This window comes from Oryctolagus cuniculus, chromosome 6, assembly GCF_964237555.1.
Source record: "Oryctolagus cuniculus chromosome 6, mOryCun1.1, whole genome shotgun sequence".
Lineage (NCBI taxonomy): Eukaryota > Metazoa > Chordata > Mammalia > Lagomorpha > Leporidae > Oryctolagus > Oryctolagus cuniculus.
This window is the reverse complement of record NC_091437.1, coordinates 81,254,463-81,272,744: the sequence shown is the minus strand read 5'-3', so window position 1 is coordinate 81,272,744 and position 18,282 is coordinate 81,254,463. Positions and strand designations below refer to the sequence as shown.

At 47.1% G+C, this 18,282-nt stretch overlaps 1 protein-coding gene across 4 annotated transcripts in view; it reads right to left on the bottom strand.

Annotated features, from left to right (window-relative positions):
* LYN (LYN proto-oncogene, Src family tyrosine kinase) overlaps positions 1-18,282 on the bottom strand; it is a 141,840-nt gene that overhangs the window by 2,944 nt on the left and 120,614 nt on the right. For all 4 annotated transcript variants that reach the window (XM_002710497.5, XM_002710498.5, XM_070076619.1 and 1 more), the window contains exons 11-12: positions 10,027-10,180; positions 6,578-6,709 (exon numbers count right to left, since the gene is read on the bottom strand). In XM_002710497.5, the coding sequence (XP_002710543.1) occupies positions 6,578-6,709; positions 10,027-10,180 (286 nt within the window). The remainder of the gene's footprint in view (positions 1-6,577; positions 6,710-10,026; positions 10,181-18,282) is intronic.

The following is an 18,282-nucleotide window of genomic DNA, read 5'->3' as shown; positions in this document are numbered from 1 at the left end:
AAGCAATAGCCAGGGCTGGGCCAGACTGAAGCCAGGAGCTTCAAACTGCACCTGGATCCCCGATATGGATGGCGGGGTCCTAGCACTTGATCCATCACCTGCTGCCACCCAGAATGCATTAGGAGAAAACTGGATTGGAAGCACAGGAGCCAGAACTCAATCCCAGGCAGTCCAACATGGGATATAGGCGTCCTAAGCAATGGCTTAACCCACTTTGCCACAATGTCTGTCCCTGGACTAACTTTTTTTTTTAAAAAAAAAAAACATTTATTTAGTTATTTGAAAGGCACAGTTACAGAGAGAAAGAGAGAGAGAATGAAAGATGAAAGAGATCTTCCATCTGCTGGTTTATTCCCAAAATGACCACAGCAGCCGGCAGCTTCTTCTGGGCCTCCGATGTGGGTGCAGGGGCCCAAGTACTTGAGCTATCTTCTGCTGCTTTCCCAGGCACATTAGCAGGGAGCTGGATTGGGAGTGGAACAGCAGGGACTTAAACCAGTGCCCATATGGGATATCGGTGCTGCAGGCAGCAGCTTAACCAGCTATGCCACAGCACCAGCCCCATGGATTAACTTTTTAAATTCACCATTCCAATCCAATCCTAACCCTTAATCTCAGTTTCTTTTGGAGGGTAGAATATTTTTCAGCATGTACCTGTACTATATTTTCAACTAATCATTTCACAATATTTTCTCATATATAGAATAGGTTTTTCATTGTTATTTACCTAAAGTCAGCACCCTTAAATCAGCCAGACCAATTGTTCATGTGGTTGCTAAATAGTTAAAAACTCAGGATTAATTTGGAATATAAAAGAAGGGATGGTTTGGATCATCTAAAGGATACCTGCCTTGCTTGTACCTTGTAGGGCTCATTGTCTTCTAAGAGCAAGATATTCACTAAGAGGAAGAAAATCACAACCAAGTCATAGCTTCCAGGTGAGGCTACTTCACATACTCACTGAGTTGTCTCAGTCTTCAGGACCTGGCCAGAGCCAGAACCTATAGGAGTCTGGGACTTTCAGATTCTCAACATAGGTGCAGCAGCTAAGGTTCCACTCCTCTTCCTGAGCTCTAGGGAGCTCTGCTGGAGGGAGGCTGGCCTTCAATATGGCCAAATGTCCCAGGGGTTAGGTTCTGATACTGAGAACAGCTTTAAGGGAAGACTGTTTCCTCCATTATTAAAACAGGATAGAGATATGTGCTCAGTTAGCAGTTTTGGTGGCACTAGCCCACATCCGTATGTTTTGCATATTTGTGGTTAGCCCTTCTGTAGGGACGTGAGCTGCTCTAGTGTTTCCATATAGTGCCTAGTATAGGCGAGGAATTCCATTCATCATAACCAACTTCCTCTCCATAGCTATATTTTCTACCGCTCATGGTCACAGGAAAGATTCTAAAAGATTGCTTTATGTAAAATGGTACCAGAATTGAAACAGAACCTTCTGTGAATTTAGTCTTTATTTTATGTTTTCCAAATTGTGGGTCATCATCATCCATTTGATATCAACAGGTTTTAGGGCACTACCAATATTTTTAAAATTAATTAGAGGGGCCGGTGTGTGGCAAAGTAGGTAAAACCACCGCCTGCAGTGCTGGCATCCCATATGGGCGTCGGTTCAAGTCCCAGCTGCTCCACTTCCAATCCAGTTCTCTGCTATGGTCTGGGAAAGCAGTGGAAGACGGCCCAAGTTCTTGGGTCCCTGCACCCATGTGGGAGACCTGGAAGAAGCTCTTGGCTCCTGGCTTTGGATCGGTGCAGCTCCAGCCATTGCAGCCAAGTGGGGAGTGAACCAGCAGATGGAAGACCTCTCTGCCTCCCCTTCTCTCTCTGTGTAACTCATACTTTCAAATAAATAAATAAATCTTTAAAAAACTTATTTGAACAATGAAATGGAAAAGATTGGAATGCACGGCACCTGGTGAAGTCAGTGTGGTTTTTGAAACATTGCTTTGTCTTTCGAGAAGGCTTCTTTTATTTCTTTTTTTTAAGGTTTATTTTATTTATTTGAAAAGCAGAGTTACACACACACACACACGTACACAGAGGAAGAGAGAGGGTTTCCATCTGCTGGTTTACTCCCCAAATGGCCACAATAGCTAGGAGTGGGACAGAGCACAGCCAGGAACCTGGAACTCCATCTAAGTCTTCCCACAAGTGGCAGAAGCCCAAGCACTTGGGGATCTTTTGCTGCTTTCCCAGGTATGCAGGAAGCTGGATCACAAGAGGACCGGCCGGGACTCCATCTGGCACCCATATGTGATGCTGGCATTGCAGGTGGTGGTTAATCCACTGTGCCACGGCGTCGGCCCGTGGAGGGGGTTCTTTTCTGTGCATCCTCTGCCCTTTCTTCTACAGACACAGCGACCCAAGGAGGGTCCTTCTAGATTTAAACTCAGAAAGAAGATATGATTTGTCTTAGAAGAACCTTTGTTTTGGAAACAAAGACCCAAGCACACTTTCTAACCATTCATATCTCTTGAGAGTTGTTTACAATGGTAATTTAAAAAAAAAAGATTTATTTATTTACTTATTTGAAAGGCAGAGTAACACAAGGGGTGGGGAGGGAAGGGGAGAGAGGGGGAGAGAGAGAGAAAGAGAGAGAGAGAGAGAGACATATCTTCCACCTGCCAGTTCACTTCCCAAATGGCCACAATGGCTGGGACTGGTCCAGACTGAAGCCAAGAGCCCAAAACCGCATCTAGGTCTCCCATGTGATTGTCAGGGACCCAAGTACTTGGGCCATTGTCCACTGCCTTCCTGGGCCATTATCAGGGAGCTGTATTGGAAACAGCAGCCAGGACTCAAACCAGGGCTCTGAAATGGGACGCTTAACCCAATGCATCACAATGCCACTCCTCGTTTTAGTCTTTTTCCTCTAAAAATAGGCCTTTAGTTTACATGTAGCTTCATTTCTTTTTTTCTTTTTCCTTCCTTCCTTTTCTTCTCTTTTTATTTTGCAAAGCTAGGCATGTGGTGTCTAATAAAACACTTAACAAATACAACATACCCAGCACTTTCCTGGGTCAAGGAAGTATTCCCAGATAACTCAATTATCCACAGAGTCTACCCAACTAGTAGTTTGATAAGTGGTGGAAAGTGGCATATTTTGGCCATGTGTACCAGTTCCATGCTATCCATGAGTCAAGTCCTTTGATAACTAAGTAAACAGAACTTCTTGATTCCAGTCATAATTCCTAACGCTGGAGGCTCTTAGTTCACCACTCCTGTGACTGGAAATCTACACATTCAGGACCTCTGAAGGTGTTCATCATCCTGAAGCTTTATAAGGACACACTGAACAAGCCGGCGCCGTGGCTCAATAGGCTAATCCTCCGCCTGCGGCGCCAGCACACTGGGTTCTAGTCCCAGTCGGGGTGCTGGATTCTGTCCCGGTTGCCCCTCTTCCAGGCCAGCTCTCTGCTGTGGCCTGGGAAGGCAGTGGAGGATGGCCCAAGTGCTTGGATGGCCAAGTGCTTGGAGGATGGCCGGTTGCGGTGGCCATTGGAGGGTGAACCAACGGAAAAAAGGAAGACCTGGCCGGCGCCGCAGCTCACTAGGCTAATCCTCCGCCTTGCGGCGCCGGCACACCGGGTTCTAGTCCCGGTCGGGGTGCCGGATTCTGTCCCAGTTGCCCCTCTTCCAGGGCCAGCTCTCTGCTGTGGCCAGGGAGTACAGTGGAGGATGGCCCAGGTGCTTGGGCCCTGCACCCCATGGGAGACCAGGAAAAGCACCTGGCTCCTGGCTCCTGCCATCAGATCAGCGCGGTGCGCCGGCCGCAGCGCGCCGGCGGCGGCGGCGGCAGCCATTGGAGGGTGAACCAACGGCAAAGGAAGACCTTTCTCTCTGTCTCTCTCTCTCTCACTGTCCACTCTGCCTGTCAAAAAAAAAAAAAAAAAAAAAGGAAGACCTTTCTCTCTGTTTCTCTCTCTCTCACTGTCCACTCTGCCTGTCAAAAAACAAACGAAAAACAAAGGACACACTGACTGAGCAGCAAATCAGTCCATGGTTTCTGCCTGGCCCCACCACATAAGGGTGCTTTAAAATGTTTGTGGAGGGAGCTGGTGCTGTGGTGCAACAGGTTAAGCTATTGCCTGCAATACCGGCATTCTAAATGAGAGATGGTTCAAGTCCTGGCTGCTGTACTTTGGATCCAGTTTGCTGGTAATGAGCCTAGGAAGGCAGCTGAAAATGGCCCAAGTCCTTGGGTTCCTGCCACCCACATGACAGACCAGGAGGGAGCTCCATGCTCCTGGCTTTGGCCTGGCCCAGCTTCAGCTGTTGCAAGCGTTTCAGGTGTGAATCAGCAGATGGAAGATCTCTGTCTCTGTTTCTGCTTCTTTCTCTCCCTGTTTCTCTGCCTTTCAAATAAAATGAAAATAAATAAATGAAAGTAAAAAAAATCAGTTTATTTTGGTGCAAACAACGTTGAAATCCATGCATAGCTTTTTCATAATATACATTTTCCAGGAGTGTTTTGAAGACCCCTTGTATATATTACTTCAAGCATTTTTTGCACTAAAATACACTTGTTTTAATTCCACATTTTCTGTGAACTTTTCAAGCACCAAAGTACCACTGTATACTGTATTTGTGTGTGTGTGTCTCAACCATGTTTTTATTGGTTCTTTTTTTTAAATTTTTTTTTATTTTTTGCCAGGCAGAGTTAGACAGTGAGAGAGAGAGAGACAGAAAGAGGGTTATAGACAGTGAGAGAGAGAGACAGAGAGAAAGGTCTTCCTTCCATTGGTTTACTCCCCTAATGGCCACTACGGCCGGCGCTGCGCTGATCCGAAGCCAGGAGCCAGGTACTTCCTCCCTGTCTCCCATGTGGGTGCAGAGACCCAAGCACTTGGGCCATCCTCCACTGCCTTACCAGGCCACAGCAGAGAGCTGGACTGGAAGAGGAGCAACCGGGACAGAATCTGGCGCCCTGACCGGGACTAGAACCAGGGTGCTGGCGCCGCTAGGTGGAGGATTAGCCAAGTGAACCATGGCGCCGGCCTCTTGGTTCTTTTTATTTTTGTTTTAAATGATTTTCCAGCCCAAATATTTCCAAATTCTGGGTACTGAGCATAGTAGATGAAAGGAGGTCTTAGAAGGCATGTGGGTGGCTGGCGCCGCAGCTCACTAGGCTAATCCTCCGCGTGTGGCGCCGGCACCCCAGGTTCTAGTCTCAATCGGGGTGCTGGATTCTGTCCTGGTTGCTCCTCTTCCAGTCCAGCTCTCTGCTGTGGCCCAGGAAGGCAGTGGAGAATGGCCCAGGTGTTTGAGTCCTGCGCCCACATGGGAGACCAGGAGGAAGCACCTGGCTCCTGGCTTCAGATCAGCGCGGTGCGCCGACCGCAGCGGCCATTGCAGGGTGAACCAATGGAAAAAAGGAAGACCTTTCTCTCTGTCTCTCTCTCTCACTGTCCACTCTGCCTGTCCAAAAAAAAAAAAAAAAAAAAAAAGAATTAGCTGGGAGGCCCTCGTGTGGCCGCCAGTGCTCCCACTGAGCCATTCTAGCCCCACGTCTATGGCTCCCTCCACTGCTCTTGCCTCCCACTCTGTCATCCATCGCATGGAGACTATCTGGAGATTAAGTGGCCCACATGAGTCATTCATTCATTCATTCATTCATCAAATGCTCACTGGGGTCCAAACCAGGCTGGGCCTTTGCTCCTGATGGCTGAATCCATAGCTACATGTTTCCCCTGCGAGCCCCAGAGCTCCCTCCCTCATGTCTCTGAGTCCCCAGGGCTGGGAACAGGGACAGATCCAGCAGCTCTCCCATCCCTTTCCAAGCTCCGAAGCCCTTCATGCACTATGTGTAGCACCCTTCACCCCACAGACTAACACTCTCCATGACCACAGCCTCTCCCAGTTATAACATCAGCCGTGAGTGCAAGGGCCATCGCAGCCTCGAGAGGGCCTTGGCACACTCAGGTAGTTTTTGCATGAGGGGATGATATAAACACCAAAGATTCAATTTGAAATTCATCCCATGCACAGATTTTCATTAAAACCAGACAGTCATGAGAAGGTGAAGAAGGTTTAAGAGAGATCTCTCTTCTCAGCCATGACAGTGTAGACCCTGGAGCAAGCAGGGAGCCCGCCGGGGCTGAATTGTACTCTGCCAGCTTCCGCTGTCAGGACCCTGGAAATAGTGAATGATGGCCCCACTGGCACCAGTAAGTTAAAGATAGGCAGGACCTGAAGAGGCCAGGAATCCACAACATTCATGATAGAAACCAATCAAAAGACCCTGGAAATACTTGTTTCTATGCCTGTTTCCCCCTCTGTCAGGTGCACGGCCATGGCAGAGCCCTGGGTCCAGTCCACCCTCATCTCCTCAACACCCTCCGTGGTACCAGGGACATGCTAGGTGCCAAGTAAGTGGTGGGATTAATTAGTGAAGACAAACAGCATGACCTCAGGGAAATAAGGCAGGGAAAGACCTAAACATAATTTCGAACAATTTCCACTAAATACACTGAAAAATTGAGTTCTGGCACAAAGTGCTTTTTGTTTGCTTTGGAATAGATGGAGTTACACCTTCCTGCAACTTGAATGGAAAGACGCAAGTAAACAGTACCTGGGTAGGGAATTTTCCCATAGGTAACGATTTCATACAGCAGAATTCCGAAGGACCAGACATCAGACTTAATTGTGAAGCATCCGAAGTTGATTGCTTCCGGAGCTGTCCATTTAATAGGGAACTTAGCACCTAGGGAAAAAGACACAAGATTCTCACTGGGGTCTCTGAACTTGCACAAAAGTGTCATAGATGTGGGAATCTAAATTATTTTGGATAGATAACACATGCATGTAATACAAAATAGAGATGGTATAAAATACTATACTAAAATGTTTGCTTCTTTCCTGTTTCCCATTTGAAAATTCCCCTTATTACAAGCTTCCTATATACCCAACTGGGCATACTATAATTAGCCAACTTCAAACATCAAAGAGCATAATGTGCAATGTAACAGAATCTACTTCCAGCTTGTCCATTTGTCCCTCAGCACCAGCCTCTAACATTTACTTTTTGTGTTCAAATTTTCTGTAATGAACCCATCTTCTGTGTTACAAACATAATATAAGCATCTTTTCCTATATATGCTTTTGTGAATAAACATCTTTAAGCCTCTACCAATAAGAATTTCAGACACTACTCCAAACGTGAATGGCCCATTCTTTCCTTTGAAAGGATAAAGCCAGTATTAAACTTTCGGGGTTAGGGGGAATGATGACCCCTGCCTAAGCTGACATGCAGATGAAACAAAATCTCTTGCTGGTTGCTGGTGAGGCAGAGGGACTGGGGCCGGCAGATGCGGGTCCCCTGAGGAAGGTAGGGGCTCAGGCAGACTGTTAGCCTTGCACCCTTGAAGACCAGGGGTTGCCACCAAAAAGTTTTTTTTTTTTTTTTTTTTTTTGCCTTTATTATGTTTCTGCTTGGGAATATTTTATGGGATCTGACCAAAATAGGTAATCTGGGGGAGGGCATGGGACCTACTGGGTAAGATGCCCACATCCTATCTTGCAGGGTCACGGTTCAAGTTCTGGCTCTGCTCCTGGTTTTGTTTTTCTGCCAATGCGTACCCTGGGAGGCAGCAGGTGATGGGTTCCTGCCATCCACAGGGCAGACCTGGACTGAGTTCCTGGTTCCTGGCTTCAGCCCAGCCCAGCCATATCTGTGGCAGTCATTTGCGGAGCTTCTGTGCATCTCAAGAAAGCAGATCTACACAAGAGCAGTAAGGACTGGGGGTGGGCATTTTGCACAGTTAGGATGCATGCAGTCCATGTTGCAGTGCCTGGGTTTGAGTCCTGGCTCTGCTCCTGATTCCAGCTTCCTCCCAACCTGGGAGGCAGGAAATGATTTAAATATCTGGGTTCCTACGGGCCATGTAGGAGACCTGCATTGAGGTCCTAGCTTTTGACTTCAGCCTGGCTCAATCTTGGCTGTTGCAGGCATTTAGAAAGTGAAGCAACAGATGGGAGATCTCTCTCTGTGTCTCTGCCTTTCAAGTTGATAAAATGACTAAATAAATAGGAAAAACAGAACAAAAAGGAAAAGAGCGAGCCTTGTGGCCAGGCTATTATGTGCTGGGCCCCGTCACACATTCCTACAGGAGAGCAGGGCAGGCAGCAGAGTGTGGTGGTCGGGAGCTTGGCTACGGCACCACACAGCCTGGGTTTGAATCCTGGCTAGACTGCTTCCCATTTCGTGTGATCCTGGCAAGTCACTCACTGCCTTTTCTATCTGTAAAACGGGCAATCAAACCTCCTAAAGAGGTTTCTGGGAGGGTTATGTGGGTTGATCCATGTACTTGGCACAATGTAAATACCAATGGAAAGTAGTCTCATTGCTGTGGTTCTGAGGTAGGCCAGGACCTACAACCTGACCTCTCTGCATTGAGCCACGCTGTCTTGCGTTAGTTATTTCTGTGAAGCTCTGGGCTTGTCAAATGCAATGAGACCAAAGGAACCATTACTATAGCTCATGTACTCTGAAGCTTGATTTCCTGGGGTTGAGTCCTGACTCTGTTATTTACTGTGGGACCCCAGGAAGCTGGTGAAATCACTCCTTTGCTCATCTGTAGAGTGGGGGTAATAATAATAATAATGTGTCTCTCCCAGAGGGAGACTGCAAAGATAAATGAGATCATGTAGGAAAAGCCCATTTACACACTGTAAGTGCGCAACACCATGTAGCCATAATTTTTAAACTGCTTTTCTTCCGACTGTTTTCTTTCACCTGCCTTTTCACCTGGAGAATCATGAAGGTTAAGGATAATCATAATCCACCTTGACCTTTTCATGAAGGTCAAGGACAAGTTATAATTCATCTAGGAGAACACAGGCTTGTGGCAGGAGGAGAATCATCTCAGAAAAGATGGGAGGAGATTCTCAACAAATCACAACAAGGTTTTCTACCTGTTTGTCACCTCCTTATGCCCTGAGGACATTTCCAGAAATCACAAACATGCAGTTAAAAGAAAAATAATCCTTGTTGTTGAACAATGCCTAAGAATATCAAGAAAGTGCATGGCTGTTTTGGGAGAGAGTGAGCACTCCAGAAATATTCGCTCAAGCCTCCTGAGTGAGACGATCAGAAGCCCCAGGTCATGAGCCCCCATGGGTGATTCTGCCATAGGCAAGGTGCAGCCCCTGTGGTGTAGGCCACCAGGCTACGTGCCAGGGACTGGGGGTGACATCCTGACCATTTTTGGTTCACACGTATAATATGGAATGTGGGAGAAAAAAGAGAATATTTTTGTTACATTTGATTTAGATCTCTATGTGTGTGATAATGTCCCTGTTTTAATTTGTAATTAAGAGTCCAGATCATAGAACATAGAATTAATTGTACAAATACTTCCTCTATTACTGTGAAAAGTACACTTCATTGTTTCCTTGAAAAGCTTTCACAATGTAATGAAAACAGAATCAAGAATCTCGACCTTGCCCAGATCTATTTTTGTTTTGCTTTGCTTAACTGAAATACAGATGCATCTGTAAACCTTAGAAAAGTGTCAGGTGAAGTTAATCAAGAGTTCATTTCGTATTGCAGTGAAATGGACACTTTGAGATTTGATGATTGTTTATAGCCCTTGTCTCTTCTGTTGAGGAACAGTGTTTTGTTGTTTTCTTCAAACTATTTGTTGAACTCTTACTTAGTGTAGGGTTACCTTCACGATCATTAAGGAACCTGAAAGTAGATCTCTGTAAAAATTAAGAGTGGGAATGGGAGAGGGGGCAGAAAGAAGGGTTAAAGCACGGGCAGGAGGGAAGGAAGGGTGGGAGGTATCACTATGTTCCTAGATTTCTATATGCAAAATACATGAGGCTTGTATACCCTAAATAATTTTTTTTTAAAAAAGAGTTCATTTCTTTGAAAACAATCATGAGAACATAAACAAGTAATGATCGTCCATACTGAATGTTGTCCCAAATATGTATATCATGACTTTGGGGATTGCTTGTGTGAAAAACAGAGATGAAACAAGAAGAAAACAGCTGAACAGGGTGAGGGGAACGCACCTTCCCTTGCCGTATACTCGTTATCTTCAATGACTCTAGCAAGGCCGAAGTCTGCGATCTTGCACATGAGAGACTCAGAGACCAGGACGTTGGCTGCTCGTAGGTCCCGGTGGATGTAGTTCTTGCGCTCGATGTACGCCATTCCCTCCGCAATCTGAAAGTGGAAATGGTCCTCACATTCACATCTAGGATAGACAGCTGTTGCGGGGTGAGTAGCACTTTTAAACCCCATCATCTCAACGTTAAGGGTTGATGGTGGAGACCTGATTTAATTACGGTTTCTGAGGGGATGGATCTGGTGGGAGGGCTTTAGGTCATTAGGCTGTGCCCTTGGAGGGGGTTCGAGTTCTGCCTAGCTTCCTGGTTTACTGTGTGACATGGCCAGCCTCCAGAGACACCAGAGTAGGAGGCCACCCCATCCTGAACCGTAGCCTCCAAACTGTGAGCTGAAACACACCTTTTCTCTCCTAAGCAGCTCCTCTCGGGTGTCTTAGTTAAAGTAATGAAAAGCCAACGAGTACATCAATTGTAGAGGGTCATCAAGGAAAACCAAAACACATATGCGTTCCAGAAATATTTTCATATGTGTTAATCTGATCACAAGTTTTAAAGACAGTGGGTGAATGACAGTCATCATGTGAGTCCTTGCTAAAATAACTGCCCCCCCAAATCTCCAATAATAATTCTTCTTTTTTCTTTTTTAGAAACATGTTTCAACATTTTCTAGTATGTGGGGAATCTTTTAAGACTTTACCGAATTCTTACATCTAGACATGCAGATGTCATTATCCTAATTTTTCAAGGAAAGTAGAGACTATGGCCTGAATGCTTGTGTCTCCCACAAATTCAGAGGTTGAGCTCCTACTCCCCAAAGTGATGATGTTAGAAGGTGAGGATTTGGGGAGGGGAGTAGTGCCCTAATGAAACAGACCCCGGTTCCTCATGCACCCCATGCACCATGGAGGATGTAGTGAGAAGATGCTGTCTATGAACCAGAAAACTGGCTCTCACCAAACACTGACTCTGCTGGCACCTTGATCTTGGACTTTTCCACCCATAGAACTGTGACAAATAAATGTCTGCTAGTTAAGTCACCCTTGTCTGTGGTATTTTGTTATAGCAGCCTGAACGGACTAAGACAGTAGAAAGTGATGCGCTAATACAAGTGAGTTATTGGGGCATCAAGAACAGGATGTCCTTTGTCCTCGGTCAACAGCATCCTCTCTGTGGGTTTGATCCCTGACCCATAGAATTGGTTCTCCAGGTTCCTTCTGCACAGTCCCGCCAGGGTGATCACAAGAGTCACTGACCACAAAGCATGACAGCAGGTAAACATCAGACTTAAGCAGAACAACAACTGACGATGTGGCACGGTCCCCAAGCCAGGTTTTTAAGGAACACCTTAGCAAACTGTGAAGTTAAGGAGAAGGAAAGGAGGGTGATGGGGGCCAGGGGACCGAGTAGCTCTATCTGGTAAGCAGCAAACCGAGAAGTCTCTAATGAGAATGAATTCACACACGAAGGAATGAACCCTGCAAGAGCCTACCTACAATTCAGGCAAGTCAGCTCTGGGACCCGACTTTCTCCCACTCATCATCCCTCATTATCACGCAACTCAAACTCCATTCCAGCCTCTGTTGAGTAGCACAGAATCAACTCCTTATTATTGGATCCACTTTCCTTCCCCCCAGGCCAATCCCTTGGCTTAAGCCTTCCCTGAATTCTTCTCCCATAATTTCTCTTTACGTACCCTAGAGGGTCAATCTGTACAAAAACCATCCACAGCTGCTGATCAGAACCTTGTCATATTTTTGTTGCTGTTTACTGTACTTCTTGTTGTCATGCCGAGCAGATGATAAACACTTCAAGGCCAGAGCCCACATCACATCTTTTCTCTTTTAACTTGTGTCTATGGGAACTTTATTTTTTCTTTTCTTTTTTTTTTATTTTTGACAGGCAGAGTGGACAGTGAGAGAGACAGAGACAGAGAGAAAGGTCTTCCTTTTGCCGTTGGTTCACCCTCCAATGGCCGCCACGGCCGGCGCACTGCGCTGATCCGATGGCAGGAGCCAGGTGCTTTTCCTGGTCTCCCATGGGGTGCAGGGCCCAAGGACTTGGGCCATCCTCCTCTGCACTCCCGGGCCATAGCTGAGAGCTGGCCTGGAAGAGGGGCAACTGGGACAGAATCCGGCACCCCGACCGGGACTAGAACCCGGTGTGCCGGCGCCGCAAGGTGGAGGATTAGCCTAGTGAGCTGCGGCGCTGGCTATGGGAACTTTCAACCTTGTCATCAAATCCTGATCTCACAGTCAAACAAAGCTCTTTGGACAAGGTGCTGGGATTTTGAAATGACCAGTATCCTGTGTTATTTGCACGCTGCTTCAGGAACCTGGCAGGTGATATTTTTGTGGTCACAGTAATCTTGTGTATTATAATGTATAATAATCAATATGTCCTATCTTGGTCTCAAAGTCTATTCAGCCCAGTCTTTCACTCCTGGCAGGCACCAAGGAATGCCGTCGCAACTCCTTAACAATGATGCTGTGGCCTGGCAGGATCTGCCCCTCTTAGCCCTCCTGCTTCTTCCTCATGTCCTCCTAACCCCCAGCTTCAACACCTCCCATCTCTGCCAGCCCCTTTCACCTTTCCCTTGACCTACTCATTCTACAGGTCTCAGCAGAGATGTCACTTCTCTTCGGAGCCTTGCCCAACACTCCCGCTGCTCCCAGGTGTGCATCCCCAGGCTCCCTGGTCATCCCTATTGACCTGTCGGTGATCATTGCACACTCCTTTTTTTTTTTTTTAAGATTTATCTATTTATTTGAAAGTCAGAGTTACACAGAGAGAGCAGAGGCAGAGAGAGGTCTTCCATCCGATGGTTCACTCCCCAACTGGCCACAACAGCCAGAGCTGCACTGATCAGGAGCCAGGACCAGGAACTTCTTCCGAGTCTCCTACGCGGGTGCAGGGGCCCAGGGACTTGGGCCACCTTCTACTGCTTTCCCAGGCCATAGCAGAGAGCCAGATGGGAAGTGGAGCAGCTGGGTTTTGAACCGGTGCCCATACGGAATGCCGGCGCTTCAGGCTAGGGTGTTAACCTGCTGCACCACAGCGCCGGCCCCCACTGCACACTCCTGATCCCAGCTCTGGGCACAGTAGAAGGCATGATGACACAGGGGACTGTCCTCATAACCAATCTTAGCAAGACAGGTGTCAAGAACAAACCAAACAATGACAGCTGAACGTGGTCAAGGCAGGCCTGGACAGCAGGGACTGTGTGGCTCCTGCTCTTTTCCCCTAGTCCTCACGAGCCCTTGACACTCAGGAGATGTGCAACCCTGATCTGATGCTGGTGAAGCAACTCTGCAGGAAATCAGCACAGGGTGGGCGGCAGTGAGAACTCAGGTGAGGATGGAGCCCACTGGGGTTTGTGGCTTGCTCTGATGTGACTTTGTGTCCCAGCAACACCAGCGTGTGGAATGAGGAGGGCAGCGGAAACCTCAGGGGCCAACTCTTTCTAGAAAGGACATTAATGACCCCAGTGACTTGGGCACTTTTTGGGAAGGATGCCCTGGCTTCACTTTCTCTGCCGGTGCCTCAGCTTCAACAAGGCTTAATAAAAACAGCCAGGAAACACAGTAAAATGGACAGTGATGATCAGGTGGAGCAAATGTGCAAGAATGGGGTGCACAGTTGTAACAAATGGAGCTGAACATTTAGCCTTTGGAAAGAGAGTGAAAGTGCTGGGCTGAACAAAACCAGAACTGGCTTGGAGCCAAGAGGAGATGAAAGCAGATGAATAGGTGCTGACGCCACCCCAGATTCCTTGCTGTACCCCATGGTGGTTCAGCTTCTTACGATTCTCAGTTCTTGGAGCCAGCACTGTAGCACAGAGAGTTAAGCCACAGCCTGCAGCACTGACATCCCATATGGGCATCGGCTCAAGTCCCGGCTGCTCCTCTTCCATTCCAGCTCCCTGCTAATGCACCAGGGAAAGCTGCAGAGGATGGCCCAAGCCCTTGAGTCCCTGCATTCACATGGGAGACCCAGAAGAAGCTCTTGGCTCCTGGCTTTTGCCTGGCTCAGTCCCGACTGTTTTGGTCATTTGGGGAGTGAACCAGCAGATGGAAGATCTTGGTCTCTCGTTCTCTTTGTGTAACTCTGACTTTCAAATAAATAAATAAATGAGTGAATCTTTAAAAAGATTAAAAAAAAAAAAGAAAAGCCTTACCATTAAAAAAAAAAAGATTCTTAGTTCTTGAATACTTAACTAACATTCCAAGAATTGGATACAAAGTGGGCTGGAAATCCCAAAAACCCCAAATTGGGCGAGATTCCAAGTTGGGCCTGAAACTGCAGTTGCCAGCAGCAAACAGGGGCCTGTGCTGGACTCCTCCTGGCTGCCGAGGGGCCCTTGCTGGTTGTGCGGATGGCATGGACAGAGCATGCAAACTCAGTGGAGGCAGAGACTTCATTCTTGAGCTGGGAAGTGGATTTTCAAGATCAGCTCATTAAGAAAAGCACCCAGGGACCTGTCAGTAAGACATTTACCACACTACCCAAGGCCTGCATTTACATAAAGCTGGTTGTATTCCTAAAGATGATTCTCTGAAATAACAACAGACTTGAACAAGCCTCGTTTATTTTCACTTTCTTTCCTGCACTGGAGTGCTTCAAGGAGTTCAGATTCCAAACAACACTAAGAGTGTTTGCAAAGACAGGACAGGGCAATAGTAGCCTTAACCGAGGTGAACACAAAACAAATAAGTTAACAAAATCAGAGCTTTCAGCTGTGGTTTGCTTTTGAAGATGATAAACATCAGAATTATCTACTCTATAAAATTAGCTCACTATCTCTATTCTTTCTCTGGTCTGTATGTTTTGTTTTTTGTTGAACACACACACATTTGTATATTTTCTTATGTCAGTGAGTCATTTTTAAGATTGCATTCAGATTTATGCAAATATAGACCTTTGTATTTTCTTTGGGTAAAGTAACTCCAGCTCCACTTTGCAACAGCAGGAGGAAACCAGAAACCTCTCTTTGGTTGGTCAAATCTAGGATCAACTTTTCTTTCACAGAATATCTGCTTCCTCCCCCAGGGTCCTTTGGCATTCAATACTGCAGGAAGACTGTCAGAGAAATACACCAAACCAAGGCTCTCAGTCCCTGGGGACCCTCGTGGCAGGGAGCACTTGCCTCCACTTCCCATGGCTGCAAGAGCTTGGAAATGCTGACTCACGCAGGCCCTACAAGGATCTGTATGATTCAGAAGATGGTTCTGCTGCTTTGTGTCCATAGACATTTCGCTCTGATGATGATGGTAAGTAGTTCCATAGGTAAACAGATATAACAACCACTCCTCCCACCACTAAAGGAGCACTTACTATGTACCAGATTCTTAAATTCTTTATACCCAATTCATACATCATGAATCTTCATTCATACATTCATGCATTCATACATTCATGCATCTTCATAACAAGCCTACCAGAGAGGTTTTATTTCCATTATACAAATACAAATGAGGGTTAGAGAAATTAAAGATTCTGCTGAAAGGCACAGAATGAAGGAGAGAGGTAGGGTTTGCACCTGGTGTGCCTGACATTAAAGTCCAGGCTCCCAACACCACATGCCAGGACACCACCTCTGCAAGAGGTTCAGTACTGATGGATAGCAAGGGCAATGACCAGATGCTTCCCAACTCCAAGTCTACTGAGAGAATATTTCTTTTCTTTTTTTTTTTTTTGACAGGCAGAGTGGACAGTGAGAGAGAGAGACAGAGAGAAAGGTCTTCCTTTTGCCGTTGGTTCACCCTCCAATGGCCGCCGCGGCCGGCGCACCGCGCTGATCCGATGGCAGGAGCCAGGAGCCAGGTGCTTTTCCTGGTCTCCCATGGGGTGCAGGGCCCAAGCACCTGGGCCATCCTCCACTGCACTCCCTGGCCACAGCAGAGAGCTGGCCTGGAAGAGGGGCAACCGGGACAGAATCTGGCGCCCCGACCGGGACTAGAACCCGGTGTGCCGGCGCTGCTAGGCGGAGGATTAGCCTAGTGAGCCGCGGCGCCGGCGAGAGAATATTTCTTTACTGAGAAGAGGGGAAATACTTTCCAGGTTCCCTTCCAGAATTCACTGTTATTCAGCCCAAATCTCACTCCCTCAGAAAGGTCATCACAAACCTCTCCCTGGCTAAGTTCAAGACCCCCCATCTCAGGAAGTTCATGCAGAACTTGGTCTGGAGTGTCTCTTTCTAGGAGAATTTTACCTTTTTTGGACTATCACTCCCCTAAAGAAAAACATTTAAATTCAAATTTTAAGTTAAATTTCACTTATTTTCAAAAAGAGAATCTAAATCCCAAGAACAAAGGCTATATTAGGTAGGTCTGGGCTTTAGAGAGACACCTGCTAGGGTGATATCTAAGGTTTCCTCATCCCTGAAGAGCCCATTTTTGCTCCCTTGGGGTGATCTTGCTCCTACTGATGATGGATGGTGTTTTTTTTTTTTTTTTTTTTTTGACAGGCAGAGTGGACAGTGAGAGAGAGAGAGAGAGACAGAGAGAAAGGTCTTCCTTTGCTGTTGGTTCACCCCCCAATGGCCGCTACGGCCAGCGTGCTGTGGCTGGTGCGCCACACCCATCTGAAGCCAGGAGCCAGGTGCTTCTCCTGGTCTCCCATGCGGGTGCAGGGCCCAAGTGCTTGGGCCATCCTCCACTGCCTTCCCGGGCCACAGCAGAGAGCTGGACTGGAAGAGGGGCAACCAGGACAGAATCTGGCACCACAACCAGGACTAGAACCCAGGTGCTGGCGCCGCAGGCAGAGGATTAGCCTAGTGAGCTGTGGCGCCGGCCGAGGAAGACCTTTCTCTCTGTCTCTCTCTCACTGTCTAAAACTCTCTTTCTGTCTCTCTCTCTCACTATCTAACTCTGCCTGCCAAAAAATTAAAAAACAAAAAACTGTGTCTGTTGTGGGCATTTGGAGAGTGAAACAGAAAATGGGGGCTCTCTCCCTTTCTCTGCCTCTCAAGCAAAGTTGAAAAGGAAAAGAAGAGGGGCCAGTGCTGTGGCACAGCAGGTTAACACCCTGGCCTGAAGTGCCGGCATCCCATATGTGTGCTGGTTCAAGACCAGTCACTCCACTTCCGATCCAGCTCTCTGCTATAGCCTGGGAAAGCAGTAGAAGATGGCCTAAGTCCTTGGGTCCCTGCGCCCACGTGGGAGACCCAGAAAAAGCTCCTGGCTCCTGATCGATGCAGCTTCAGCCATCATGGCCAATTGTGGAGTGAACCATCGGATAGAAGACCTCTTTCTCTCTCTGCCTCTGCTCTCTCTGTGTAACTCTGACTTTCAAATAAATAGATAAATAAATCTAAAAAAAAAAAAAAAAAAGAAAAGAAAAGAAAAAGGGGACCAGCACTGTGGCTCAGCAGTTTAAAGCCCTGGTCTGCAGTGCCGGTTTCCCATATGGGTGCCAGTTCAAGTCCCGGCAGCTCCTCTACCAATCCAGCTCCCTGCTAATGCTCCTGGGAAAGCAGTGGAAGATGGCCCAAGTGCTTGAGCCCCTGCACCCATGTGGGAGATGTAGATGAAGCTCCAGGCTCTTGGCTTCAGCCCAGCCAACCCTGGCTGTTGCGACCATTTGACAAGTGAATCAGTGGGTGGAAGATCTCTCCTTAACTGTACTATTCAAATAAATAAATAAATCTCAAAAAAAAAAAAAAAAAAAGGAAAGAAAAAGAAACTGATTCAACTTTTTGGTTTTAGATCAAGTGAGGAGCTCCTCGCTGTGGTCATGCAAGCATCACAATGCCACGTCCAGCAAGGGGCAAACACAAGAAAACCCCAACTTCAGCAACCACCTGCCAACACTCAAGAAGTCCCTCATAATGTCTCTGTCCTCCCCATGTGACATCTAATTCTGCCTTAGACAGTCTCCAAGTGAGGCTACTGGAGATCTGAAATGCAAAGCATCCTCATGACTTCGAGCGAGAATAACCCTGTAAGAGGACGAGGTTTCTAGACTCGAGATTCAAAGCCAGATGCTTCAGTGTGTGATGAACTTGCGCGTCTCCTGCACTTCAGCTCAAGGAGCATGGCAGCCGTGCACTTTTTAGTTCTTCTTTCTGTACCTTCAGGGAAAAGGTATGATGGTGACATTTTTCCCTCTGATGTTTCTGTGCTTTTTAATCTTCATCTTTACAAAGTGGTTTACCGAGCAAAGTGATAAGGGAGCCCACAGAGGTGCATGATGAAGGCAGTT